Source organism: Phaethon aethereus (assembly GCF_964289735.1).
Source record: "Phaethon aethereus genome assembly, chromosome: 23".
NCBI classification, from domain to species: Eukaryota; Metazoa; Chordata; class Aves; order Phaethontiformes; family Phaethontidae; genus Phaethon; species Phaethon aethereus.
In genome coordinates, this window is record NC_138599.1 from 929379 (window position 1) to 957246 (window position 27868).

A 27868-nucleotide genomic window follows, 5' to 3' on the forward strand; every position below is an offset into this window, starting at 1 on the left:
AAGAAAAGACCGCGTTTTTGGTAACAGCGAAGCCGGTTTCAGCGCTAACACAAGAGCAATAAAAAACCCAAGCTTCAGGCAGACACTATATTTGTAATCCAACGGCAAAACATGTTTGCTTGTGTTGACTCTGCACTGTAATACAATTTATATGTTCTGTCTTTAGGGTAATTATTGCTTTAGAATGTTAAAATCGCTCCGCTCTAATTAAATCATCGTATTAAAAAAACCCCACTGCCACAGCAAACTTCAGAACCAGTCTGGTTAAGATCACCCAAGTGCACGGATGCTCGGTCAACAAACTCGTTGCCGAGCAAACGAGGGGCACGGGCACCGCGCTGCTCCGTCCCGCAGAACCCCGAGCGGCGCGAGCAGCCCTCGCCTTTCCAGAAAGCGCTGCCAGAGCCGGCACGGCACCGCCGGCCCCCGAGGAACGGACCTCGCCGTGCCGCGCTCATCGGATGGCGCGAGGCTGCGGTCACCGGCTCTCGCCGCCCCGGGGAGACGGGGCCACGAGCTCCTCAGTGCGGAGGTTCCTGCCTGCGAGGTTTCTCACCTGCTGAAACGAAGCGGCCGTTCCCGCAGCGCTCCACGGCGCCCGGGAGCGCCCGACGCCCCTGGCACAGGCTCGTGCTCCCGGAGGCCGTCTGCTACGCAAGCATCTCCCTTTCCAGGCAAAAGGCTGCCGCGGACGCGGGCTGGCTGCCGGTCAACGCGAGCGCATCACTCCGAACCCCCGTCGGGGAAGAGCGCGTTCCCGAGGCGAAGAGTTTCACCCCGAGCCTGGCAGAAAGGGTCAGCGCCGCGGAGGAGAGGCTCTGCAGACCCGGTCCTGACCGCGGGAAGGCAGCTGGCTCCCGAGCCCGGCGCCGCAAACCGTGACGGGCTCCGCGCCAGCGCGGGCGCAGCCTCTGTCGGGAGGGGTGCCCGTGCTCCTCCGCTCAGTCTTTCAGCCCGGCTCCCCGGCCGGGCAGGGGGCTGGACGCAGACCCCGCCGATGCGTCGCGGCCCCGGCGCGCTGCTTCCCTGCGGCAGCCGCGGGCCAGCACAGCCCTCGGGAGAAGCCGTCAGCCCCTCCAGGTGAAGCGCTTTGCTCCCTGAGCAAGGAACATCCCTGCAAGAGGGATTAGAGCAAACGGCCTCTTAGGCTTGGTCAGCTCGCGCCCCGCTCCTGGCAGCATCTGCCCTCCTGCATCTGCTCCCCACGGCGCTGCCGATGCAGCGACGCCGAGCCCCGGAGGAGCATCGGGACTTACTGACCTGTGAGCAAACATCAAGCGCAGAGCGTTCGCTTGGGGCAAAATCCTTTAATTCTCTCCGGATCCCCCTGGGGAAAGCAGGATCGATTGCTTTACTACCAGCTTACACATGCTGTGCCGGGCAGCCAGCGCCGCCATCAATACCGGCTCCGAGGAGGGAGCCAAAAGGTCACCCCGGTACACGGGGCCGGCCCGACGCCGCGCCCAGCGCCTGCCCGCAGCCCCCGCGCTGCTTCAAAGCCCGCGACAAGCCGGGCAGGAGCACAGGAGCCAGAGCCCGCAGCTCTGCGGGCAGCTTGCCCCGCTCCTCTCCCCGAGCTGCCCGGAGCGGGCGCACGAGGCCGTTTTTACCGAGTTCCTCTCCCCGTGGCCGAAACGGTTGTGAAAACTTGCAAGAGAAGCTGGAGAATTCGCTTGTGGGTCACCCCGGCGGCACGACAGCCAGCTCTGACTGCAGGAGTCGGGACACGGGCAGCTCTCTTGCTGCCGGCCGAGCCCCAGCTGCCACGCGCCCGAAGCCAGCCGGCCCGCAGGCACGCGGGAGAAGCCCGGACGGGGCGCGCGTGCCGTCACGCTTACACCAAACACCCGCAAATACGCGAAGTACCGACCGCGGCGCCGCGCAGACCCCGACGGCAACGCGCCTGCTCCCACCCCCGGAGCTTGCCAGTACGAAGCCGCAGCGAGAGGCTCGGGCAGCACCGGCACGGGCGATAAGCCGAAACCGGACCCTCCGTGACAGCGAGCCGACACGTGGCAAAGCAGGTCAGGTTTTGCAACGGAACGGGGGCTCCCCTCTTACCTGGGACGATAGAAACGGTGTCTTTCTCCCAGGACACAACACTAACGTATTCCTGCACTGAAGAGGGGATGAGGCACTTGAAAACAGCCACGTTTCCACGCATCGACCTTTGGTCCTCCACCCGAACAGTGTACGGTTCCCTGAAAACTGTGGAGAGAAGCAGATGGTTAGGAGCGTGACAGTGCTGGAAGAAAACACGCTTCCTTTTGCTCTAATCCCACGTTTCCCAAACAAACCAACCCACCCGGCAACAAACTGCTTCCACCCGCAGCGTAACGCATGCCGACACCATAAACTCCTAAAGTTTAAAACGCGGCGAGCGCCGGTGCCTCCTTCCTGCGACCGTAACCGCGCCCCGCGGGACGCGGGCAGCGCTACGGCGAGACGGACGCGCCTTCGCTTCGTCACCTAACGACACCCCTCGGCCGGGACAAAGGCAGCTCCACAGATCTCCTACGACAGAACCCCTTCGTCAGCCGGCGCCCCGGCGGGGAGGACGAGGGCTGGCACCGCGAGAAGCCGGGGAGAAGCCTACCACGGAAAGGGACGCCAGAGCCAAAGCAGATTAGCTGGCAAAAGCCTCCTTAATCGCACGGAGCAGGAGGCTTATTCACGGGCTTTAAAAGCCAGCGGGGAGCACGAGGAGCGTCCCGGGCGGCCCCAGCCCGGCGCGGACCCCGGCGCGGCCGCCGCAGCCGGGGCGCTTCGGGCCTTTCACTGCCCCGGGCGTAATCCCGAGGGTAACGTAGGGCCACAACTAGCTCGCTTAACGCTTTCCACAGGCTAGAGAGACTTGCTCCATGAGCTTACCGACAGCTTTTCCAAAGCTTCCAGGGATTTTTCCAATTCCTTGTATTTTCAACTGCGTTTTTCTTTATTTGCTCTCTTTATACAGCTTCGCTTGGCTTCACCCGGTGCATCGCCGTTACAAAGCACCGGAGAGCGACCGGGAGCAAGCAGAAGCGGGGGAACGTTCCACAACCGTTTCCAAACGCCCTCGAGCCCAAGCGCTTCACACGGCCACAGCTGGAGCCGTGCCGGCAGCCCCGGGTGCGCCGCGCGTGGGGCCCCCGCTCACGTGCTCGGGAGGGCTACACTAAACCCGGCTCTGGGGCAGCGGGATGCAAGCCAGGACTCGGCTCTGCTACTGACCCGCCCCGATCCCAGGGGAGTCCTCAGCACGTGGGAGAAGAGCTGAGCGAAGGCTGCCCGCCCGGCAGAGCGCCGACCCCCTGGGCACCCGCGGCCCCCGGCCCCGCCACCTCCGCACCCCCTGCCAGGGAAGCCCGCGGAACTCCACCGTTTCGAGCCCGGGGTCGCCGTGACTGTCCGCTCCGGAGCACGAGCCGGAGCCAGCCACATGGGACACGGCCACGTCACCGCTCGCCACGGGGCCGCTCGCCCTGCTGCGCCCTGGGGCGCCGGCGGGCACCAGCCGGCCGCAGCCCTCGCCGCCCCGGGGGGGAAGGCCAGCCTGCGGTCCCCGGCACGAGGAAGGCGCCCGCTCCACGCCGCGCGCCCGCGTTCACCACACCCCGCCTGTGGCCGTCCCTCCTTCACCGAGCTGCGGTTTATAGGTAACCTGATGGCATTGGTAAATAATTCACTCCGTGGAAGGAGGTTAATACCAATTTACTCTGCAGTACAAGGTATTAAAATAAAAAACCCTGTAGTCACTTCTGTCATGTTCCCTCTGCTAGCCCCACTTTTAATAGGTTACATAATGAAGCCATTCCTGGGCTATTAGCCCTCCTCAGCCTGGTCAATAATTTACCATAATGGCTTTTGGAATCAGCTCTTTGCCATATTCCTCCTTTTTTCTTTGCTTAATAAGCCTTGGCACGCTGGGGCTGGATGCTCCAGCGGGGACAGGCTTGAGGAGGGCTGTGGGACACGCCGGGGGTCTCCCCGCCACGGACAGGTGTGGTCCGGCTCCTCCCGCAGCCGCCAAAACCCCCGGGCGCGGCCGGGTGCGACGGCACCGCTTCACGGGGGAGGACCTTCTCCCGCCACGAGGCTGCGGCCGCGCCTCGACCGCCGGTCAGCGGCGGTACCGGCCCGTGCCGGGGAGGCGGAGGCGAGCGGCGTGCGCTCAACGGGCCAACCGGCAGGCCACGGAGAAGGCGGGAGAAGAGCCAGCACCTCGTCCAAACGCCAGCGCCCAGAGAGCTCCTACCTGCTTTAACGCGGATATTTGGGCTCCTGATTTTGCCAGCCGAGTTCTCCGCGGTGCAGAAGTAGTCGTTGTCGTGGATAAAGCTGTTGAAGGCTGATGGCGAGAAGGGGTAGAGCTGCAAAGTCCCGTTGGCGTGGACGTGCCGGATGTGGGGCACATCGTAGATGTCGTCGCCTGTGGCCAGGTACCACCGAAGGACGGCGCTGGGTGACCCTGCTGCCGGGCAGGGGATCACCACCCCCACTGTGCTGGAGAAGGTGACCTGCTGGATAGAGTCGTTCACAAAGTAGAGGCTGGTTCCGACATCTTCAGCGTGTGCTGCGGAGAAAGCAGAGGCCACAAGGGCGGGGGGTTAACGCGGCCGTCGCCGATCGCCACCGAGCGCAGCCCCCCGCAGAGCCGCCCCGAGCCCAGCCCCGGGCCCCCGCAGGCGGCCGAGCCGCGGAGCGCGGGAGCGACGGCGCGCGGGCCGCCAGCGCAAAGGCCACCTTCGCAGGCCAGCGCTCCCGCCGGCGGCGCGGCGCACGCCGGGGATCACGGGCGCCGAACCAGGACGACGGGGGGTGCCGCGGCAAGCGAGGGAGGGTGCGGGCACCCGGGGGTACCCCCGCCCCCCCGAGGCTTCCCCGGGTGGCTCCGAGCACGTGGTCCGACGGCAGCCCGGCGTGCCCGAGACACGCGGGGCTCGAGGGCGCAGCGCGGGGCAGCCGCGCTCCGTCCTCGCAGCGGGGCCAGGGACCTCTTCCCCCCGCTCCTCCCGTCTCTCCTTCCCCCTCCCCAGGACCACCAGCTCCCCCTTCTCAACCAAAGCAAAATTGGCTATAAATAAGGATGAGGAGGCCCCCAGCCACTTAGATCCGTTTTCTTTTTTTAGTCGCGCTCTTTCCAAGTGGGCGGAAGGACAGGGATATAGAAAGCGGCCCTCGGCGGGCGTATTAATAGCTCTGGCTGAGAGCACCGCCCGTGGTGCCGCAGAGCCAATAAGCGGATCGCTACCGTGCCGCCGGTTCAAAACGAGTCACGGGGGACCCTCCGCGACCTCGATTTCTTAACTTGGGGAGGAGGGGACAGGAGCCGGGGGGACAAGGAAAGCCTCGTCCGGACGGAGAGCCTTGCCTCGGAGCCCTGCTGTCCATTTATTCTTCCCTCCCTCCCCGCCAGGCGCCGGGAGAACGACGGGCTCCAGCCGCGCGTCCCGCCAGGCTCCGCGGGGCTACGGGGCCACCGCACGGCCCCGCAGGCGTCGTTTCGTGACATCTCCGGGCCGCTTTGCCGTCACGAAGCGGCATTTCCCTTCATCAGAACGGCGCGGTGCTTCTCCCGAGTACACGGAAGAGGGGAAAAAAAAGGGACATTGGGAGGCGGAAGGAGGAAAACGGAGCACGCGCGAGCGGAAGGTGGCCGGAGCCGGGGCACGTGGTGCACACGGTGCGGAGCAAAAGCCGCCCCTCACCCGTCCGCCGGCTTTTGGACCGGGAGCACCCCGGCGCGCTCAGGGCCCCGTCACCCACCCGGCTCTGCCCCGGGCTCCGTCCCATATCTCCCCCCCCCCCAAATCCCAGAGCACGGCTCGAGAAGGCTCCTGCCGCGATAAAGATCGGAGGGCATCCACAGCCTGACGGGGAAACCCCCGGGAAGCTTTGGAGACGGACGGGTGAGGGGCTGGGGTGCAGAGCGGAAAAATACCTCATAAACAGAGAAATTCAGATCACCCGTAAAGCTTTTTCAGGTCAAAGGGAGAAACGGATTTTTAATGGAAAATGGAAGTTACGGGATTGGCGATGGTTATGTGACAGACGCATAGAGTTAAATCCATATAATCTCCTTTCCCATTTAGCGTTGAGCACCATCCTAATTCCATGTTTCATAAAACTGCCTCCAAATCACTGAGCGAGATTAAAAATTTAAAAATATTGCAGCGCTACTTCTAAACCAGCAATCACCGCTCACATCTGGTCAGATGTGCTGACCCTAACCTAAATATCGAGGGCATTAATTCACAGGAACCTGAAAAGAAGAGGCTAGAGGAGCCAAAACAGAAGAGTTTCTGCGGGGGAAAACGCAGCGGCGCAGCCGCGGAGCCCAGCCCGCCGGTAGCTGGAAGCTACAGAAAGGCCAGCGCGTAGCCGGACACCGTTTAGCGTGCCCTGAAAGGCGTGTATTTTAAGTTATCAGAGCGCAATCTTCTCAAATTGTAGAAAATTACAACCTAGAGGTATTGAAATATTAATATCTCTGAGCTGGCAGAAGCAAGACATTTTGCTATCGTCCCTTGGGAATATTTGCTGGTCTTGACCGCCGGACTTCCCAAACCGCGGCACGGCCACCCTCGGCACCGCAAGGCGCTGCGCAGCAAGCGCTCGTTCGCTCTAACGAGGGGCTAAGGCGGAGCGGCCGTAGGCCCACCCCAGGATCTGTCACCAAGCCACGTATCTCGGCACCCCGGAGCCAGCCCCGTGCCCACCCACACCCAGCAAGTTCCTCAAGGCTGAGCAAGGTCTTTCGCACGCCAGCAACCGGGTGGAAACCCGGCAGCGACGGGAAAAGGCCAAACAAGTTGCGTTGCAAGGGTGTTCCTGCAATCCTCCGGGCACGGGCGGTCCAGCCCGGGCTGACACCGCTCCTCAAGGGGCGGCGGAGGTCCGTGACGGCCCCAGCACTTCTTTACCAAAGAGCGGCCACTGGAGGCTTGACTACTTGCCACGACGAGGCGTGCCGCTGGCATTGCAAAGGAGGCTTTGCAGCACCTCGGAAAAGGGCAGGCGCTGGGACTCCAGGCTATCCCACCGGCAGCACCTTTCCCAAGGCCTCGCTCTTGGGCTTGGCGGTCTGACCAGCCGGGAGCCCACCCCAGCCCTTGAGACGGTCCCTCCAAGGCCAGGCGAGATGCTGCGGAGGCACCGCGGCGGCAGAAAGCCCAGCCGCAGGCCAGCAACGGGACCGCGGGAGCCACCCGGGCTTCTCCAGCCCACGGGCTGCAGGGACGCTGCGAAGAACAGCAGGCTAATTGCCACCGCGCCGCTCATTTATTATCCTCATTAAGGGTGCTTGACACCTGCCCCGTTCAAGGAGAAAGCGAACCGAAGCTTGGCACGCGTCGCGGGGTGCGAATTACAGGTAGGTGGCAAGCCCTAATCGTTCCTCTCTACTGCCTTAAGATACGCCGGTAATTCCGCCACACGCCGCCTGCAATGCCCTTGGCCTTCCCTGGAACGAGCTTCCTCCAAGCCCTCATCTTCAGGACACCTTTAACAGCCTTCCTCCTAACGAAGGGAGCGACCTTGGAGCTGACAGAGCGAGAAGCGGCGTCTCCGAGCACCACGCAAGGCTCGGGGGGAGCCGCGGCGAGAAACGCGAGGCTGGTAGCGTTTCAGGCGGAGCGCAAGAGGAGCGCGCGGCCACGCGGGACGCCGCCCCGCCGCGGCGGCTTTCCCGCCCAAAGGGTTAAAGCCGGGACGCCGGCCGAGCCGCCCTCCCCAGGGACCCGTCTCAGGGGGGTGGGAGTCGTGCCAGGAAACACGGAGCTCTGGCCCGGGGCGTTCAAGCTGTGGCGACGGCAAGTACCCGCCCCGGCACCCGCCCTGCCCCGGCGCCGCGTTTCGGCCGCCGCAGGCGTCCCGCCCTTGCGGCGCAGCCCCTCCGGCCCGAGCGCCGCGGTCGCTCCCGGCTCGCGGCCGCCGCGAAGCGAAGCGGGAGCGAAGGAGCACGCTGCCTGCGGTGCGCTGCGGCTAAGGGCACCGCTCAGGCGGGCTTGGAGACGAGCCGCCTGCTCCTTGACGCATCTGCATGGAAATTAAGGCCTGAACCACCTCCAGCTGCTGCGACAGCACCAGGGCCGAGGCTGTAACCCTTGCCTGGAAAAAAAAAAAAAAAAAGCAGCTCTCCCCGCTGGTTTGCCTGGCCCCAACCTCCCACGTCGGCTTGCTGGAGGTACCAGTCTGGCCACCTCGTCCGCACAGGGGCTGACCCAGAGCTGGGCATCCCCCGGCTCTGCACCACCTCCTGAGCCCCCCAAGCTGCCCGAGCATCCCCGGGGGGGGCCTCTGCTCTGGGGCGGGGTGAGGAAGGAGGCCAGGGACCACGGGCAATGGCCGCCGCCGCCCCCTCCCCTTCCACAGCCCACCTCCGCGTCTCGGCCACGCTGAACGCCCGGTCCGTGGAGCCGCGGCCGAGCCCCGGGGGGACACCTGGTGACGTTTTGAGCCGGGGCGACGGCAAGGTCCCTCCCGGGGAGGCCGGGGCCAAGCCGGTACGAGGGGCGGGCGAGGGGACGCACCGGAGGCCGTGCGCGCCTGCTGCCGGGCTTTCTCCGGAGCCGCCGGTCCACGCCATCCGGCACGCCGCAGCCCGCACGCTCGCTTCACAAGGCGGAGACGAGGAATTCCACCACGCGGCCGACAGGTCCGAGAAACGAGGGGAACGGATCAAGAGCAAGCTCCGAAACCTGGCTCGCCTTCTCCTTTTCCCCTCGAAGTCAGGCTCGCTCCCTTCTCTCACACAGAGGAGCTGACACAGCAGCCGGGGCGGGCAGCAAGCATGAACACGAGTGGGGAAACGGATTTCCTAAATATTTGGTACAGCTCTGCTGGCAGATGATGGCGGCAGTACGCAGCTTGCACACTGCGGGGTTCGTTTCTTACGGCTCTACAAGCAGGGCAAGGGTAGCTCGCAAAATCACGATTGTGTCGAGATCCGTAGCCGGCTACAATCTAGATTGCAAAGGCAAGAAAGACTCTGCACCCAGACCTGCCACTGCGCAAGCCTCCCGGCGCGGCACGCGGCGTAGCGACTGCAACGACCCGACGCCTTCCCCCTCTGTGCCCTCCTAGGGAGCCGCACCTATTGACGGTCTGCTTTTTTGGGTGCGCCATGACTCCACGTTGGCCGAGGCACAGCTCGGAACTCGGGCGCTGCCATGTCAGAAGAATCCCTGCCGCAAAGAGAGGCTTCCAGTTTTACTCTGGCACCCGGCTCGTCAGCGGCTTCAACGGAGGACAGAGCGCTCCCCCGGCCCTCCGCCTAGGACCATCTGGGCAGAGCGCGGAGCGCCGCAGCAGAACGGCGCCCGGTGCCGCGGCTGCCCGAAGCTAAGCCCGCAGCTGCCGAGCAGCCCGCGAAGGGCCGCTCGGCAGCGCGTCCCTGGCACTCGCCACGCACGCCGGGCACAGCCTGCTCCTCCGGAGAAGAAACGCACCGAGAAGCGTTAGGGTTGCCTGTATCAATTTTCTCGTCCAAAGGCAGGAGCAGCCCGAAGCCCATGCCCGACGCGGGTAAGGGGCTCTGGGGCGAGCCGCCGGCGCTGGTCCCTGCGCCGGGAAATTTTGGCCATCCGCAGGATAAACAAACGCCGGGCACGGCGAGGAGTTCAGCACTGCAGGCTTCTCCTCCGTGCATTTAATGAGGTTTCCATGTTTCATTTCAGAGACAAACGAGCGCTGTGCCACGCTGGGGGGCCGAGACGGGGAGAGATTAAAAAACGCAAGCCGCATAGTTCACCGCACCCAACACAGCGACATAACGTAAATATAATGCCAATATAAATCAGGCGGCAGGGAGATCCAGCAAGAAGGCGCAGGGAGATGCTTTCCCAGCGCCAAGCCTCTCGATTTTGACCGGTACGCTCTTCATCACGCCGCTCGCCTCCCCTCCTCCTCTGCCTGGCTGCCCTCGCTCACACTGCCAAACCACCTTTCTGCTCGACTGTTTTTCTGCACTTATTTTTATTTCTTTTATACGCGGGGGAGAAATAAGCAGCTACAGCCCGTCGAGGGGTTTCTAAACTTCAGTGGTCCCCCAGCTCAAATGTTTATCTGCTTTCGGTTTCTACTTGAGCTCTTGTTCTACAGCGGGAACCCGTTAAAAGGATGTGCTTCGATGCCCAGAAATATTGAGTATCCGAAAGGTTGATCATGCATTAAGCAATTGGGGTTTTTAATCCTATTATTATAACGAAGCTTCCATTGTACTGCGGTCCTCTCTTCGGAACCATTTCACTTTAACACTTTCCGTCACCAGGACCGTTCAACACCAAAGATACATTTTATTTCTTAAAAAAACAAAAAAAATAGGAGAAAACGAGGCCACGAGTTGTGCTAACGCAGGCTTTTAATTTGCTCTTCTCAGAGGAGAGCGCTCTGTGGGGAGAGATCCCTTTTCCAAGAAGCTGGGGCTGAAAACGCGCAAAGGCGACAAACCTGGTGCAGCTCCTCTTTATTATTCTGACTGTTGGCGGGGGAAGAAATTGTAGCATCCTCGACGGTTATTTGTTTTCGGGTTTGGGGTTTTTTTCCCCCCCCCCCCTTTTAGCCCAGTACAAAATGCAAATGTAAGCAAAGCAGACGCTGGCACGTTCGGCTCAGCGGATCCTAACCACAATAGCGATTTTGGGGTAAAGCTCCCAAACGCAGCTTTACTCACAGCACCGTGAAGGTTGGCAAAGACCTTGAGGATCGTCAAGTCTATGCCATAATTAGTAATCGATGGCAGTAATTGATGGTCGGCAGCGCACAAGCGGGCAGGGTGCCCGCCGGGCTCAGCCTGGGGACGGCTCCTCACGGGCCGGCGCTCGCCCGCCGGAGCGGAGCCCCGCAGGTGCGGGGCCGGGCGCTGCCCCCGCCCGACACCGGCCGCTCGCTGCGCGATCGCGCCCCGGGGGCTCGGGCAGCCGCCCCCTCCCCGAGCCTCCCGCCGTGCCCCCCCCCCCGCTCAGACCCAGCCGCCGGCCCCGCGTCCCTGGGGGGCCGGTTTCGGGGCGCGGCGGGCTCTGGGCTGGCTGGGGGGGGCTGCCCGAGCTCCCGCAGCCCCGCGGCGAGCCCCCCGCCCGCCCCCGCGGCCACCTACCTCTCCGCAACGAGTAGAGCAGGAGAAAAGTTACCAGCCACATGCCATCCAGAGCGGCTGCGGCCCCGGGCTGCGCCGCCAGTGCGGACGGTGCGGTGCCGCCGGCCTGCCCCGCCGCGCCGCGCGCTGCCTGCCCCGCGCGCTGCCTGCCGCCGCGCTGCCTGCCCCGCCGCGCGCTGCCCAGCGCCGAGCCCGCCGCCGCTCCGCCTCCCCTCTCCCGGAGTGGCGGCGGGAGGGCGGGCCGGGCCGCCGCGCACTCCCCTCCCTCCTCCTCCTCCTCCTCCTCCTCCCGCCGAGCTGGGCTCGCCCCGGGGCCGCACCCACGGGCGGCGAGGGCAGCTGGCTCCGCCGGTCCCGTCCCGCCACGCCGAGCTGCCCCCGCCCGCGTGGGGGCGGCTTCCCCCGGGGGAAGCCGTGTCCGGCCCGCGGGGCTGCCCCGCATGCCCTGGCCGGGCCCCCGGAGCCCCCCCTCTGCCTCGCGGACGCGTTTTAGCAGCCCGAGGAGAGAAACGGGGCTTTGAGGACACGAACGGCACCGGCCCACGCCGCGCCCGAGCCGGGGGCCACAAGCGACCCGGGGCCCGGCAGACTTGGGCACACGCGCACCCCTCCAGCCAGCAAACGCCAGACAAATCCTAGCTTGAGTCGAGCCTAGGAGCTTGCTCCCCAGGGCTTAGTCACACCAAAGCCAGCCTGTCCAGAGCTTCAGAGCAGCTTTTCTTGAGGGGTTTATAGCAGGTTTGCTCTGCTTTCCAAAAGGGCCTTTCCCATCCCAGTTCGTTGGAAAACGAACAGAAAGACTGAAGCATTCTGATTTCGAGCAAAACGACAAGTAGAAAAGAAGACCACGTATCGAGTTTTAGAAAAGCGCCGTTCAGATTTAGTTGCAAACCTAACCATTGTCACCTGGTAAAAAAATTCACAAAACGACAGCTCCTTGGCCATTTCCAACCCGCACCCATCCGTCGCGATTCTTCATACTCGGGAGACCCTCAGAAGAGCCAGAGCTCAGCCACGCCACCGAGATGGGACACACATGGCATGGCTGAGCGACTCCCATGCCACGGAGGAGGGACACAGCCGAAGGCCACGGAGGAGCTGGCGGGGCTAAGGCTCCCGCGCAGCCACCCCGCATCCTCCTTCCCCTCCCTGCTCCCGGCCACCCGCACCAGAGACCCTCGCCTGACCCACGTACCCACACCTGCCCAGCCCTCCGTGCCGGAAAGCCAACAGCAGAGGCGGGAGCAAACACTCTGCCCGAGCTGCGCGGGCCTGATGCCACAGCCCTCCCTCCTCTTCCTCCTCCTCGCCGAGGAGGATGCGCTTCCCCTTCCTCGGTGCTGCCAAGCTCCGCAGCTCCGTCACCACCCCCTACTCAGCCCGTTCCCAGGCCACCTCAGCAGCTCTGTCACGGCGCGTGGGCGTCCCCGGCACACAGCCCTCCCACGCGTGCACATGCTCCTCCCTGGCCGCACGCCGCTCGCTGCCGGCTCACTCGCAGCCCTGGCCGTGCCATCAGCGGCGCGACGCACGCCCGGTGCCCCCACGCCCCTCTGGGAATCAAGGGCCATTTCGACCGCCATCCCTATACGGCTGCTAGCTGACGCTTCGCAAGGAAATCGGTATTCAGGCGCACACCCGAGGCCACAGGCAAATCCCAGGCTCCGGGGAGCCCCGGCCACACGCCAGGCATCTGCCCCTTCCCTCCCCGGCAGCTGCGGCGGGGCGGCAGCACGGGCCAGCTCGCTAACCAGAACCTTCCAGCCACCCAAACCGCTACGGCGTTTTGCTATCCGGCACGCCACGGGTTGGACTCGGGCGCAGTTTCCGCCCGCCTGCGCTCAGCAGGGAAGGAAACGGGGGCGCAGGGGCTGGCGGGAGGGAGGGGGGCTGCTGGCGGGGCACTCCCCCACGGGCGCAGCACCCGCAGGGCCGCACAGGTCTCCAGTTGAGGCACGTGCGGGGGGAGCGAGTGCTACCCACCGGTTCCTTTTCAGCTCCCTTAGCTATCTCCAGTGAGTTTCCTCATCGTGCCCAGCTCAGGGAACCAGCCTCTACCGGGAGCGCTAACCTCCCCCCCGCCCAGAGCTCCTTCCTCCTCTCGTCCCCCCGGACAGACAGCATCTGCGGGCACGACGGGAAGCAGCGCAAGAAAAGACGACAAATAAAGGCCGACAGGGCAGGTGACCAGCCCCAGGTCATGCTCAGGGAGCCACGGCGAGTCCTTGCGCTGCCTGCGCCCTTCATTACAGCCCGTTTTCTCCTCTGTTGATCGCTCAGCCAGGGCCATTTGTCAGCCCCCCGCGCCCAGACGCACGTGCTGGCTCCCGCAAGCCCACGCCTGGCACTCGGCTCCTACCCGGCGGCCACCGCTTTGGGACACTATTACTCCCTCATTCGAAGTTGCCCGGCAAGACTTTGTGCATCGCCTTTGCACGCGCCCGGAAAGGTGGTTCCCTGCCGACACTCACCGCATCGGCAGGCTGGAACGGGTGTCACGCGCTTCGTACAGCTGCGGTCAGGCCGGGCCGCACAGCGTCGCGTTCCGCACCCGCGCTTTGGCGGGACATCGCGGGCTCAGCAGTAACGCGCGGGGAGAAGCGCGCCCCGCGCTCCCGGTAGCCGCTGACCGGCTAACAGGGAGCGGGCTGCGGGAGCCAGCCCGGCCGCGGCCAGCCGCCAGGTCAAGCTCACGCTAAGGAATCGCCTCCCTGGCCCTGGCTCCACCCAAGGCACAGGAGAAATTACCGCAACACACGCGCCCACGTGCGGTTCTGAGCCCCCACGGGCTTCCCCCCCGCGGGAGAGGGACCCCTGTGCCTCCCCCGCGCCTACAGCGGGGCCTTTCCCACAGCAGCCACGCTTCCCCCGCGCCCCGAGGGCGAGGGGCAGCGCGGTCACAGCCCCTCCAAGGCCTCCCCCTCCCCGCTGCAGCGCTGGCACGCACCTCCGGACCCCCCGCCCCGGAGCGCTGGGCATCGCGGGGCGCCCCGTGCTCGCGCACCCCACTCAGCCCCCCCACGTGCTCTCCCCGCGGATGCCCCTTCCGCCAGCGTGCGGAACAACGGCCCCCGTGGGGAGAGCAGCCAAAACGGGGGGGCCCAGCGCCGCGCCCTCAGCCCCCTCCCCCCAGAAACGGACACGTCGGGGCCGCTTACCTGCCGGGGGGCCGGCCCCACGCCGGCGCTCCCCACGCGGCCTCGCCCGTGGCCTGGCCCCGGCCCCGCCAGCAGCCGCACCTGAGAAACCGGCCCCTCCTGGGGGAGGGGACAAAAAGGCTCCGGGGGTAATTGCGGGCCAGGCTGCAGCTGGGCCAGGCGCTGGGCGCACCTGGGGGGAAGGGGCCGGGCCCGGGGGGAGGGGCCGGGGCCCGGCGCCCCTCCTCAGCCCGGCGGGGGGGGCAGCGACCCCTCGCCCCCCGGGCGGGCCCTGCGCCGGCCGGCCCGGCTCGCCCGCGGGCAGGCTGCAGCCCCGCGCCGTGCCTCAGTTTCCCCAGCACGGCAGGAGGATCGCCCCGCCGGCGGCGGGCGGCTGCCGGCGCGGGCAGGAGCGGGCAGGAGCGGGCAGGAGCGGGCAGGAGCGGGCAGGAGCTGGATTTCTGCCTCCCCCTAGTGTCGCGGCTCCCGGCCGCCGTGCCCCGCAGCCCGAGCGGCTGGTCCCCGCCAGCCCCGCGCTGGGGCCGGGACGGCCCTCGCTCGGCTGGGGAGGAGACCCGCGGCGGCCGCGGAGCGGCGCGGGCCGGGCGGGCGCGGCGCGGTTGCCGGACGCGCCGCCTTTGCGGGAGCCGAACAGGAGAGCGGACGGGGCGCGTGGCTGGCTCCACGCCGTCGAGCGTTCCTCCTTGGCTCCGGCAGGCACCATTTGCCGCTCTCCTCTTTTAACTAACGAGGAGACATTTTGCATTCGCGTTTCCTCCCGGGGCCGAACGCGTCCCTGGCGCCACGGGGATGGCGGAGCCGTGCGGCGGGCTCCAGGCTGGACGGGCTGAGCAGCCAGCCTCCCTGGCTGCCGCCCCTCCTGTTCGTGCCCCCTCATCCGCTCGCATTCAGCCGTCGACGGAGCACGAGAGCCGGCCGTGCCGTAGCCGCTCGCAGCCCCTCTGCCTCGTAGTTGACCGTCCAGAGCCTGGCGAAGCAAAGGGGGAGCAGCCAGTGCCGAGGGGAAGCTGTTCGGAACTGCAAGTCTTCCCAGAGGAAAAGGACACTCTGGTTGTCCACTGCGTTATTTACCCAGTCCCCCTTGCGTCACAGAAAAGGTTTACTTTGAGAAGATTAATGGCTCAAGGGACTGTGAGAGAAATCCTCCAAAATTGCCCGGTCCAGGGGAGAAGACGAACGCCTCCTTGCCGAGGCCGCCGCTGACCTAGCTGACCCGTGGGGCTGTGGGCGCAGGAAAAGGGCGGCGGGGCTGGGGCCTGCCCCACGGGGCACCCTCGGACGGGGACCACGACTCCCCCACCCAGGCTCTGGGGAGAGCAGGAGCCTTTCCCGGGGGCAGCGGCAGACGAAGGGCAGCCAAGCGGAGAGGAGCACAGGGAGGCCGCATTTACCACACCTCCTGCGGCTCGCTTCTGCCTCGCCCCGCTTCCTGGGCTCCGTCCTGGAGGGGCACCTCGCCGGGCCGCTCGGCCTGCAGGTGCAACCCCCGGTGCGAGTCCTGGCAGCGTGTCCCGCTCCGCCGCCGCACGCCCTGCCGGCGTCCCCGGCCCGCGGGCGCGAAGGGCTGCGCGAGCGTGCGCGCAGGCGTGCGCGTCCGCGGGCCGTGCAGAATAATGCTGTTAATGCCATCTGGTGCCGAGACAGAGATCCCCCTGCGCGGGGAGCCAGACACGGCTTTTCGCTCCCCTTAATCTCCTCCCTTCCAGCTGCAGGGGCTCTGGCTGCCGGGCTCTCCGGGGGCTGGGGCCGGGGGATGCGCACCCTGAAGGGCGACGCCTGTGCCCCGAGCCCCGGCACGGCCGGGCGCTGGGACAGACGGGCAGCCTCAAGGACGTGAGACCCCGCTGAGGACGGGCTCATCTCATACGCCGGCTGCCGTGCCCTTCTCTGGGGGAACGCAAGCACGCCGCGCTCCTCGCCGGTGAGGGCTGCGGGTCGGAGCAGGGAGCGGGCAGGGCCAGCTCTGCCGCGAGCAAACCCTTCGGCTCGTCCGTGCCGTTTAAAGAGGCACTTTTCTCTCTCTGCCGAAGGGCTCCAGCTCCTTCCTGTTTGAGCTGTGCAAAGCTGCAACGAGTCTTTATTAGTGGGTGGGTGTCAAGTCAAAATTTTAGTTCCAAATAATCTCCTTACTGCGTTAAATAAGCACCTCGGATTAGACAACTTGCAGGGGTTTTGTCTGCTAACCTTCCCCCAGCTAATCCCATTTTACTGCCGAGCTCCGACCTCAGCTGAAGCCCGCAGGGAGCAGGCGAGCGGCTTCTCCTCTGCCAGCAGCGCCGGGACGGTCGGGCTTCCCGAACACCGAGCAGCGCCCGTGAGCTTCGGGTCGCTCACCCAAAGCCCTCCCGGGCGGAGCACCCCCACGCGCTGCCGAAGCCGGGCGCGAGCTCCCCGCCGCCTCTGTCTCTGCAACCCCCACCTCCCCCGCTCGCTTAGGGGGACCCTCCGCAAAGCCTGCGGGGGAGGGCGCGAGGGAGCCGGGGAGCAGCGCGGCAAACCCCTCGCCGCGTCTCCCGGGGCGAGGGCACGCGCCGCGGGATTCGGGCACCCGCAGCCAGCGTTCACGCCGTTTCTTCAAAGCGGCCGGGGTGGCCGGGAGCAGGACCGTCCCTCCCTCCGCAGGCCCCGGTGCAAACCCAGAGCCGAGACGGCCGGCTGCTCCGTGCCGCGGGTGTGCGGAGGAGCCGGCGGAAACCTTTCCCGGGTCTGTGTTGGAAGATGTCTGCGGGGCAGAAACGTCATTGGTGCCGGGCCAGGAGAGTGGGCGATTCAAATGCCTCGGGCGCAAAGTTTAACCTCTCTCAGCTTGAATTTTATTAGCCAAGAAGTTCTTGCTGGATCTAACAGGGGAAAGCACGAGGGCAATTTGCGTTCTGGCCTCGCCCAGGGTGAGCAGGGTAATGGACCCACTGGAGCGGGGTAAGGGGCGGCCCTTGGCAAGGACTTCTCCGCTCTGGATGAAGCTCTGCTTCCACGGCGGCATGGCACCTCTGAAACCAGAGCGGGACGGTTACACGGCCCCAGAGGCCAGCGCGCCCCAGCTCCTCTCCTCCCGAGAGGAGGTACGTCCCTGGGGCATCGCCCCCGGCACAGGCAGACCCAGGGAGCCTGGCTGCCGGCGGGGTGCCTCCTCCCGCAACCCACCTGCAGCTACAGGTCTTCCTCGGTGCCTTGTCTGTGGAGCGAAAAGCAAGGGGAGACGTGTTACGCTGGGCACCGCGGCTGAGCGGGGGGGGAGGACGAGCCGAGAATCCAGCCCTGCCAGCTGGCGGGACCGGGACGGGGAGGAGAGATGAGGCTGCCTTACAGCCGTGCGATACCCACCTCCTCTTCTTCTTCCCTCCGCAGTGGAACCGCTGACCTGGGGGCAAGAGGAGCGACTGAGGCCTCTTGCGGCAGGAGCCTTCCCCCCCCGCCCCATCTCCGCCGCCCCGATGAAGCAGTCCCGCTCGCGGACTCGTCCCCTCAGCAGGGACCGCCGGGTTTGGCTCCTGCGGGAGCCTCCGCGCTGGGGCTGGCCTCCTGCACGGCTCCCACCGGGGCGGGGGGACGCCGACCCCACGTGCTGCCTCTCGGCTCCGCTGCGCTGCCTGGGCAGCCCCCCTGCGCCACCCCGGACCCCAAAGCTGCAGCCCCGGCACTGCCCAGCAAAGTGCCGGCCTCGAGAGCCCGCTCGGATGTCTGTCTGTCCGTCTCCCTAAGCTGCCGCCGCAATTGCAAGCACAGGCGGTTTTCTTATCTTTCTCCCCAAAACGGCTGTGCGACGTCACCGCGTGCGGCTGCGACGCTGCGGCCGGCCCCGCGCAGCGAGGCGGGCAGCGCCCGTGCAGGCGGGCAGGGCGGCGGGTGCCCTGCACGCTCGGCACCGGGTCTCTCTGGGAGCCGCCGAGGTCTGCGGGCTCTGGGAAAGCTGGTTTCTCACCCTGGAAACGTCAGAGTTTTCTCTGCTATTTTTAATTAGTGACCTTCCCTCCGAAGCCTTGACGCTGGCAGGGAAACGCTCAATATTTATGCGGTCTCCTTCCCAACTCGCCTTCTGTTGGGAGCTCGCCGAGATGCGACGCCCACCCCTCGCTGCGGGCAGGGTCGGCAGCCCCCCGCTCCCCAGCACCCGGCCGGTGCCTGGCCCCGGGCGAGGGGGAGGCGAGTGGAGAGGGGGAACGGAGCCCAGGCACTTACTGAGGATGATGAGGAGCCCGACAACAAAAGCCACGATGGCGAAGATCAGCCCCCCGTTGCGGATGGTCTCATAGTCTGGGGAGGAGGAGAGCCGAGCCGCCGTCAGCCCGGCCGGGGCAGCACAGAGCCGGCGGGCAGGCGTGGGAGCGGGCTGCCCGCCCCGCTGCCCGCCCCGCTGCCCGCCCCGCTGCCCGCAGCCCCCGGGCTGCACGGGGCACGCACTCACCGTAGCTGAACCTGTCCGGGCCCTGCTCGGGCACTTGCTCTGGAAAAAGAGGAGAAACCCAAGTGAGAGCCGGGGCCTGGGCTCGCGGTGGGCGCCTGGACGGGAGCCGAGGTGGGAAAGGGCGGCCAGCAAGAGCGCTCCGCTTTCCTTGAGATGTAGCCGAGCCAGTAAAGAATTCCCGAATTCCTGCTTTTCACCCCAGGCAGGTGAAAGTTCGCGGTGCATTTGCAGGATGCGTTCACAGGACGCGTGGGTGTCTCTCGAGCTCCCGGTGAAGCCGCGGACAGGGACCCAGCTCGGCCGCTCGCAGCGGCCGGGTGCCGCTTGCTGTGGCTGCGCCGGTGGCAGAGCGGCCTCCGCGGTGCCCTCGGGAAGCGCCGCTGCCCATGAGGCTCAGCGGGGCAGCGCCGGCTCTGCTCCGGCGGCGCAGGGCACCGAACAACCCCTCCAGCCGACACCTCGCGCCGGGGTGCGTCCCGGCAGCCCCCCTCCGCGCCGCAGGCTCCTCCGTCCGACGCGGCACGTCACCGCCGGGGCCACCTTACCTGGGCGCACGTCCCTCTGCCGGGAGCCGCGTGGGAGGAGGAAGCCCCCGGAGGAGCCAAACGCCGGCCGGCACCGGTGCGCCAGCGGGCCGCAGAGCTCCGGGGATCCATCCCCATGTCTCCCTCGAATCCGGTGTGCGGCAGGAGGGACCAGCCCCGCGCCTCCCACGGAGATGCCTCCGTGAAGGCGTCTGCCCCCCCCCGGGACGCCCCTTTCGGGTGTGCCGAGCAGGGTGCTGGCTGTGGGTGCCTGCCGCCCGCTCCGCTCCCCGGAGCGCCCTTACCGTCGCCCATCGCGTCGTTGCGTCGTCCAGCGGGTGTCTCGCTCTGGGAGCGGGCGCCCGCGGGAAAGCACATTAATTGGGAGACAAACCTCATTAAACATTAACGGCCTCGGTGTAATGTTTATCGCGGTCACGAGGGGAGGCGCAGGGCTCCCGCCCGCCTTTGGGAGGGAGGCCCGGGAGGGGAGGGCAGGGTGCGCACCCACTGTGCCAGCTGGCGGGGACGGCCGCGCGCCCCGGAGCCGCGGGTGTCCCCGTCCCCGCCGGGAGGGGGGCGGCGCGCCCTCCCTCCCTTTCCAAACCGCAGGCCAACCCGGCTTCGCCTCCCGCTGCGGAGGCGAGCCCGCGGCGGGGGGCAGAGGGATGGGCTCGGGTACCGGCTGCCACCGCCTTTGGCTAGAGAGAAACGGGCGGCAGGCCCCGACCCCGCAGCCTGGCGCCGCAGGTCCCCGCAACGGTCGGGTCGGCGTCGAGCCGTCCCGGGGGACCCCACGGCACGGCGATGCACGCGGCGCGTGCCGGGCCGGCGGTGGGTACCAGGATGCCGCGCCCCCGGGGGCTGTGCCGGCCCCGGGCGGCGAGGCCGGCTGTTCAATCCGGTTTGCTCTAATCTCGCCATCAGCGGGCGGGAGTCACGCGCCCAAGCCGGTCAGCGCTGCGGTGGCGGGGGGGAGCCGCCCCAAGGGAGCGCTCCCCGCGCCGTGCCCGGGGCACCCGGAGCCCGCGGCAGCTCGGCTCAGCCGAGCCCAAGCCAAGACGGTGCACGGGGCCGCCCCGCCGCCGAGGCGACGCTCAGCATCCTCCCGCCGCGGCGCGCCAGCGGCCGCGACGCAGAACCTCCGGAAAGGCCGAGGGACGAGGGGGCTGCGTGCCCGCGGCCCTCGGGGCCGTGCAGCCGGGCTCGCCGCTCGCGCGTTCCCTTCACGCGGTCTCTGGCTGTTGTTGAAACCGCTGCTGGCTGCAGAAAAAGAGCACAGCCCCCGAGCCCTGGAAACGCCGCGGCCCTCGCGACGACGCAGCCAGGCACCGTCAGAAACGGCGTTTTATTCCTTTCCCCCCTTGGGTCCCGGCACGGAACGCACCGGTCCCTCCCCACAGCGGCACACTCGCCTATTTAAAAGGAAACACAATAGCTCAGTTTATTGAACGACAGTCGGGATTTTGCCATTTCTACACACCACAGGGATTTCTTTGTTTCGTGTTAACACCGGGGGCACGCTCCGGGCACTCCGACGCGGGACACGCGCACCGCTGACGCTCAGGGGCTGGGCTGCGCGGGGTCGGCTCTGCCCGAGGCTGCGGAGCAGCGTGGAGGCAGGAGGCGAGCAGCGCTCGCCGCAGCGGCCACGGGGCAGGGAAGGGACGGGGTACCGGGGACACGGGCCCTCTGCCTCCCGCAGACGGGTCGCAGCGTGCTTCCCCACGCCAAGGGATGCAAAGCACGCGGGGACACGGCCCGCGCCGGAGGCAGGGCCACCGCGGTGGGGTGGGCATAGCGGAAACCCCTCTCAAAACCCCGCCGGAGGACAAGAACCTCTTCCCTGACGCGTCTGAGCGCGGCCCCGGGGACCCCCCCCCCCGCCGCCCAGGCTGAGCCTCCTCTGCCTCGCGGGCAGGCAGGGCGCTGGCGAGGAGCTGCCCTGTGCCGGTTAGCCGGGTCACCGCTGCGCCGCCGCCCGCTTTCACAGCGTCAGCGCGCTGCGGGATTTCAGGGGCTTCTCCGCCACCGCGGCATTTCCTCACTTTTAACACAGCACCCCGCACACGCGGCTTGCTTTCAGCCGGGGACGCAAACGGGGAGTGCCGAGCAGGCGAGAAGGGGGAACTCGCCTCAGCCTTCAGCCCGGCGCCCAGGTTGCCACCACCGAGGGCAGCCGAGCTGCGGGACGTCCCCGCCCGACTCGCCCCCCGCCGCGGCTGCCCCCGGGCTGGGGGCGCGCGCGGGGGGATTATTGCCGACACGGCAACGCGCGGTCCCGAGTCACGCCGCGGGACCGGGCCCCGCGCCCTGCCCGAAGCCGGCCGGGGGCTACCACCGGCCTCCGGCTGGGGGCGGGGGGACGCAGGGCTCCACTGGGGCCGCAGCCCGGCCCTGCGGCTCCCGTTCTGGGCTCGGGGCGGGGGGGGGGGAGCAGAGGGGCAGCGCCTGCCAGGCGCGCGCAGCCGGAATGACACGCACGGCACGAGAAAGGTGCGGGGAAAGTCACCATTACGACATCAGCAACGACTAGCCCTAGAGGTAACGGTCATCTCACATCAACACTACACACCACTGGAGGCAGAGAGGACGGTGAGCGGAGTTTAGGCGGGTTAGCGAAGAGAGAGCCGGCGCCGAAGTACGGAGGGTAACACAGACACAGCAGCTTCGCATCTCCTTGGAGGACCTGTCGCTGCCGTTTCAGTTTCCTCGCAGGCCGCTGCCATCGGCGCTCGCAGCATCCGTCCTCGGGTCTCCGGGTCTGCGCGGGAAGCGGAGCGGCGAGTCAGGCTGGCGGCCGCGCCGCCGCCTTGCCCCGCGCGGGGCTCGTCCACCCGCTGCACAACCCGCGCTCCCGCCAGCGCGGGCTCCCGGCTTCCCCCCATCGCCAGCTCGGGGGAAGCCTGGCTGCAGGCGCCGAGCGGGACGTCCCGGGGGACTCGCACTCAGCTCTCTAGAGGCCCTAAAAATAAAACCACTTTGGGGTGGAGGAGCACAAGGAAAGGAAACGTAACGCAAGGGCAAGTCCGGACAGGTGCTTCCTTCTCCTGCTGGGCCACCTGGGCTTGCCGAGCACGGGACACCCGGGACCTCGCCAGCACTGCACGTTTGCCTGCCACAGCCCGTACCGGCGCTCGCTCCTGCACCGCGCTGGGGATGCAGAGCTGCCCAGTCCCAGCAGACTGGTCTACTCGGAGCCCCTACCCAGCCCCGGCTGGCCCCCGCGTCCTTCCCAGCACCGAGGCTGTGACAGCCCTGGTGCCACCACCCACGCTGGCCCGGGCCGGTCCGCGCAGCCCCGGGACTCACCGCACGGCTCTTGTTCAGTTCTCCGCTTTCGGCGCTGCCGTCGCTGCGAAGGGAAGAGCAGCGCGGTTTGTGGCGCCCGCCCAGCGCTGCGGGCGCGCGCAACGCAGAAGCGGCGGCGGAGCACGCGCGGCGCGGGAGAGGCGACCTTACCGTTTGAGGTGATCAGGTTCTCAGCCTGAGCCTCCTCGTCCCCCGGAGCTCTGCAAGAAGGGGCGCACGGTGAGAGCGGCCGGGACCCGCGCCCCGTCCCAGGGGCACGCCGAGGAGGGTGCCCTGGGAGCGTGGCCAGCTGCTTTGCCATCGCCGCCCCAGGGCCCCCGGCGAGCCCCGCCAGCGGCGGGAGGCAGCCGGGGAGGAGCTGAGCGCGGGGCAGAGAGGGTCTCCGAGGGAGGTGCCGCCCTCACTCACCTGGGCTTCTGGTTGAAACTGCACCTGCACCTCCTGCCTGCGCGGGGAGAGGAACACCGTGAGCGTGGCCACGGCCGGAACGGGCCGCGGCCTTTCCCCGCGGCCGCCCCCGCGAGAGCGGCCCCCACGCCCAGCACCCGCCCGGTCCCCAACTTACTGAGTATAAGGAGAATGCCGACGGTGAACAGGACCACGGCAAACACCAGCCCCCCGATCCTCAGGCTCTGGTAATCTGGGGGGAGGAGACACAGGGGCTTGCTGCTGCTGGGCTCAGGGGAGGGGCAGCCCCCTTTGCTCCCCGTCGCACACGTGGCCCTGCCAGCGCAGCCGTCCCCGCGCACGGCGGTGCTCACCATAGTTAAAGGGGTCCTCCTCCTTCTCCTGCGTGGCCGCTGGAAATAAGCAGACAAGGGGTGTGGGGTGAGCCAGCCTGCCGGCCGAGGCCCGGCAGCCCCCCCGGCCCCCCGCCGGCGCAGGCACCCCGCTCCCCGCTGGGGCTGCTGCCCCGCGCCCCACTCCAGCCCCCCGGGGTCAGAGGGGCAGCCTCCTCCCGCGCCCCCGCCACCGTGCTCCCAGCGTGCGGGAAGCGCTCGGCACCTACCGTCTGCCACGGCTGCCGGCACCAGCAGGGAGCAGAGGAAGACGAGCGCTGCCTCCATGGCCGCTGCGAGAGAGGGGAGAAGCGGGGCTCAGCGCCCGGCGGCTGACGGAGGGCAGCGCGCCGGGGCCGGGGCGCGCGGGAGGGACCGCAGGCGACCCGTGCCCGACTGCGCGGGCGGGCAGGGCTGCACGGCGCTTGCAGCCCACGCCGGGAGAAGTACCCAGGCCGGCCCCGAGAAACCCCCGGGGGCCCGGCCACCATACCTGGTGCCATAGCTGCGCCCAGCCCGACGGCTTCAGGGCGGCTCGCGGGCGCAAAGGAGGGGAAGGGTTTGAGCAGACGGACTTTTTGTGGGGTTTGGCGGTGTATTTTCAAGCACCTCTGCACCGCCGGCTCTGCTCCTGGCACGGATCTCGGCGCAGTCTCAAGGTTGCGCTGCAGGCAACGGGGCCAGCGCGAGGGCTGCGATCTCTCCATCGAGGTCGATACTGTGCCCTTCACCCAGAGCATACTTTAATTTGTCCCAATTAGCATAGCAATTACAGCACACTGCTACAATGAGGGCAGCGGCCCTGGTGGGACACGAGCTCGCGGCCGTGCTTGCCCCTCCCAGCCCCCCATGCTCACCTGCGGCAGCAAGGAGAGACCATAAACACCCCTCGTCCCCCCGCCCCGCTGAGCCTGCCCCTTCACAAGCACCGACACCCCGCCCCTGTGCGGGGCACCCCGCCGGAGCACGGGCCCTTCTCGAGGCCGTGACGCTCCCTGCCAGCTCGGGCAGGGGCTGCCCCTCTCCGTGCCCCGAGCGCTGCTGCACCCATGGGGGACGGGCACCCTGCAAAGGGAGGGCCCCGCCAGCACACGCGGTACCCAGTAGCCGGCGCCGAGCATCCTTCCTCCCCTCCCGCGGGGACAGGCAGGGCCGGGGGAGCGGCTGCCCTCCGTCCCGCCAGCCGGCACAGGGCGCCGCGGACCCAGCCGCCCCTTCCCGGCGGGCGCCTCTTGCCGGGAGGAGAGGGCTCGGCAGAGGCGCGGGGGAGCGGGAGCCGGGGGCGGGTTGTCGCCGCGTCCCTGGCCGCCCGCGCACGGGGCTCCGCGCGTTTTCTTTCGCTGGGGCCAGGCAGCCGCCGAGCGCCCCGGGGACGGGGCTCCGTGGCCATACATGGTGCGGGAGCGCGGAGAGGGCTTGCTGCCGGCGCAGGAGAGGAAGGGGGGTTACCGGGCGCCCTGCACGGCGCTGATAGCGCCGAGCGCTACGGAGCTGCTGCAGCTGCTGCGCTGGATTAGTGCCGATAAGAAAGGGGCCCTCGACGGAGCAGGAATTCGGCTCGCTGACGGATGCGGATCCCCAGCGTGGTGCTATTCGGCCCCTCCAGAGCCTGACCCGATTTGGACGCAACCTCCAGCCCAGCCCAGCGCGGCTGCCGGCGACGGGGGGAGGCAGCTCAGCCGCCCCAGGCCCGCTCCTCGGGGCACCAGGCTCCCCCGGATCCCGCCGCGGCCCCTTCTCCCAGTCTGCGCTGTGAAGGAGCCCGGGCACGGCACGCGTGGAGCGGGCTCAGCAGCGCCCGCCAGCCTGCCAAAGCTGGCCCCCAGCGGCGTTCCGCTCCGCGGCTGGTCCCCGGTGCCGCCTTCGGGAGCCCGCTCCCATCGCACCTGCGGAGGAAGCGGCGAACGTGGGGAGCACGTTTCCAGAGCCAGCTTAATTCGTCGTAACAAGCGGCGTCCCGCGATAATTCACGTCCTTCCCTCCCCTTCTGCGTCTCGTCGTTTTGAAGTAAACGTGTCTTATCTGAACGCTCGCGGGTTTCACTTCCCTTGCTGCAGCTGCTGCCGCCATTGTGTAGCACGGGGCCGCGCTGCCACGCCACGCTGGAGCGTGCCGCTGGCTCCCCGCGCCCAGACAAGCCCCCTCGTTTGCTGAGGCACGTCATTCTGGGTAATTACCAGGTCTTGGAAACAGGTACAAAGCACCCAACAGCTGCTGACACGGTGACTTCTAGCCGTGCGTTTTCCTACGTCCTTTATCTGCCGTCCTTTATCTATCTAGTGCCGAGGCTGCCAGCGCAAAAATCAGTGTCATTACCCAATATGAGGGTATTGCACAAGGAGACGCAATACAGCACACGCCACGGCTACAGCAGCGGCATTAATTGTCTCTTACAGCGGACTAACGATGCCTTTATTTTTTGCACAAGCCACTCATCAGATTTTTACCGTTGATTTTGCCGTTATTTGACTACTGTTGTAGCGGCAGCTCCGTGACGTCCCCCGGTGCGCGCACTCGGGAACCGCGCGTTACTGACAGCCGCCCCAGCCAAGGCGTGCGGGAACCCTCTCCCAGGGGCCGAGCTTTCCTGCCTGCGGCCCCGGCACTTCCCGAAGGCAGCATCGCTCGCCCCGCGCCCCACAGCCCCCTCCCTCAGCCCGAGTCGCCCATCACGCGCGAGCCATCCACCCTCACGCCCCTTCCATCGCGGGGTGCTCCCGCCGACGCCCGGAAGGGTGCCTTACGGCACAGGACAGCCCCGCCGGCGACGGTGAGAGGGTCTGAGACGCGGGCCAGAGGTCCCAGAGCGGCTTCGAAAAGCCGCGTCGCCGGCTGCCCGGGCGTGCTTTGCCAGCGCTAACAGAAGCGAACGTCTCCCAGCTGCGGCACCCGCCGGAGGCTTCGCTCCCCCGCAGCCGCGGGGCCCGGCTCGGCCACAGCCGTTGTTTCCAGCCCTCTGCTCAGCTTTTGGCTTCTTGCGCTTAGTGCGGCAGAGCTCGCTTTTTCGCCAAGCCCAGCACAGAGCACACGTACGTCCTTTGTTTTTCTAACGCGATTCCTAAAATTCACACGCTTCCGCACGCTAAAACTTCTCTCCGCACGAGTTAACCGTCAGGACTGGCAGCGCCCTTGCTCGAACAACAAACACGGCGTCCCGGAGCGCAAACGAGCCCAGTCACCAAACTGAGCGGCCGCACGCCCGCAGAAACCACGGGCAACGGGCAGCGCAGAGCACTCGCACGCGGCTCGAACCAAAACATCTTTTTTTCCCCCGTTAAAACGGCCAGATCGGCCTAAATTTGGAGGGAGGCAGAGCGGCCCCGAAAGCTGGGCAGAGGTGCCCGGAGCTCTCCTTCCCTCTCACCTCGACCCAGTCTGCAGTTTCAGGAGGGAAAACCAAACATTTCCCGCCACGATGTGCCCACGCAGCCGCCCTCGCCCCTGCACGCCGCAGGTCCCTCTGCCCAGGGATGCCCTCCCTGCCCCGGGCGATTCGCTGCCCTGCTGCCTCCCTGCCAAGCCCGTCGCCAAGACGCTTCGCCCCGTGCAAGGCGCAGTCACGGCTCTCCCTCAGCCTCCCGCTTCTGCATAATCCCTCCTTGCAATCCTGCCTGGCGTCGGGTTAGCGGGTGTGCGTGCGCGGAGCCTGTGCGCGGGTGTGACAGAACAGCGGGATGGGGGGGGAAATCCGGGCAGACAGACCCAGTCCCTCCGGCCCACCGAGCAGCTCTCCCTAACACGGCAAACCGTGCCGGAGCGAGGCAGGTAAATTTGTAACAGCCTTGGATCTTGAAGTCCCGTTTCCATTGTTTCCCATAGATCAGCCCTGTCAAGTCTCAGCCATCACAGCGTAACGCTGGGCAGCCTCCTCCGCCCGCCCGCAGTCCTCAGGGCATCTCCCGAAGATCAGACCTAGTTAAAATCTTCAGTTTCTGTGCAAAGCCCCCAAGATCGTGACAGCAGCGCTCAGTTGCCCGGAGCGTTTAGGAGTGTGCATGTGTGAAAGGACATTTCCAGCTACGCGTAGATGTGCTCTTCTGCCATTTCACGTCAGCATCAATCTGCCTATTAATGCGCCCGTTGTTGTGCCTCGTGTCCCTAATTGAGAGAGAAGGGGAGATTTCCAGCCCTCGCCGTTCCGACACGGACGGCGCTTCCCAAATTTGGTGCCGATTCAAAGGCTGACCGGAGAGAAGACCAGGTTTGGGGTATCTCCCCAAAGCAGAGGATATTCAAAGGAAACCCTCTCCAGGAGCCCCAGGAACCCAAACTTCAGCCCTGCTTCCGCCGAACAAGACTCACGCACGGACCAGCCCGGACCGGGTCGATGCTTGCAAGAACATGCCGTCACAGGGGGTCGCAGCCCTCGCCCGCACCCCAGCATTAAACTTGCCTCCTGCAGGGCTTCTTCCAGCCCCAGGCAACTGGCCCAAAACATCAAGGAGCCTTGGCCAAAGCTGCCCGGCTGCATCTGGCTCGCGTGCAGTCCCCGGCGCACCCCGACAACACACGTCTCCCGGACGAGAAGCGGCAGGCACGGAACGGCGAGGCTAGCCCTTCGTTCGAGGCGAACCTCCAGCGCAACGCTTGCCGAGCTAATGGCCGCCCGGCAG

General features: G+C 66.9%; 2 protein-coding genes across 2 annotated transcripts in view; both read right to left on the reverse strand.

Annotated features, from left to right (window-relative positions):
- DSCAML1 (DS cell adhesion molecule like 1) overlaps positions 1-11120 on the reverse strand; it is a gene marked incomplete at both ends in the record, with an annotated part of 85879 nt that extends 74759 nt beyond the window's left edge. Inside the window, 3 exons of the mRNA XM_082009929.1 lie at positions 2062-2208; positions 4238-4555; positions 11078-11120. Of these exons, the coding sequence (XP_081866055.1) occupies positions 2062-2208; positions 4238-4555; positions 11078-11120 (508 nt within the window). The remainder of the gene's footprint in view (positions 1-2061; positions 2209-4237; positions 4556-11077) is intronic.
- A 2350-nt stretch (positions 11121-13470) lies between these two features.
- Positions 13471-23543, reverse strand: LOC309412892 (uncharacterized protein; the record flags this gene model as incomplete). Its single annotated transcript, XM_082009930.1, has 12 exons — positions 13471-13560; positions 14236-14334; positions 17081-17225; positions 17560-17596; positions 18415-18489; positions 18641-18679; positions 19470-19565; positions 22627-22676; positions 22885-22921; positions 23042-23116; positions 23238-23276; positions 23486-23543. The coding sequence occupies 12 exons, from the start codon at positions 23541-23543 to the stop codon at positions 13471-13473; spliced, it is 840 nt and encodes a 279-aa protein (XP_081866056.1).
- Positions 23544-27868: the final 4325 nt, after the last annotated feature.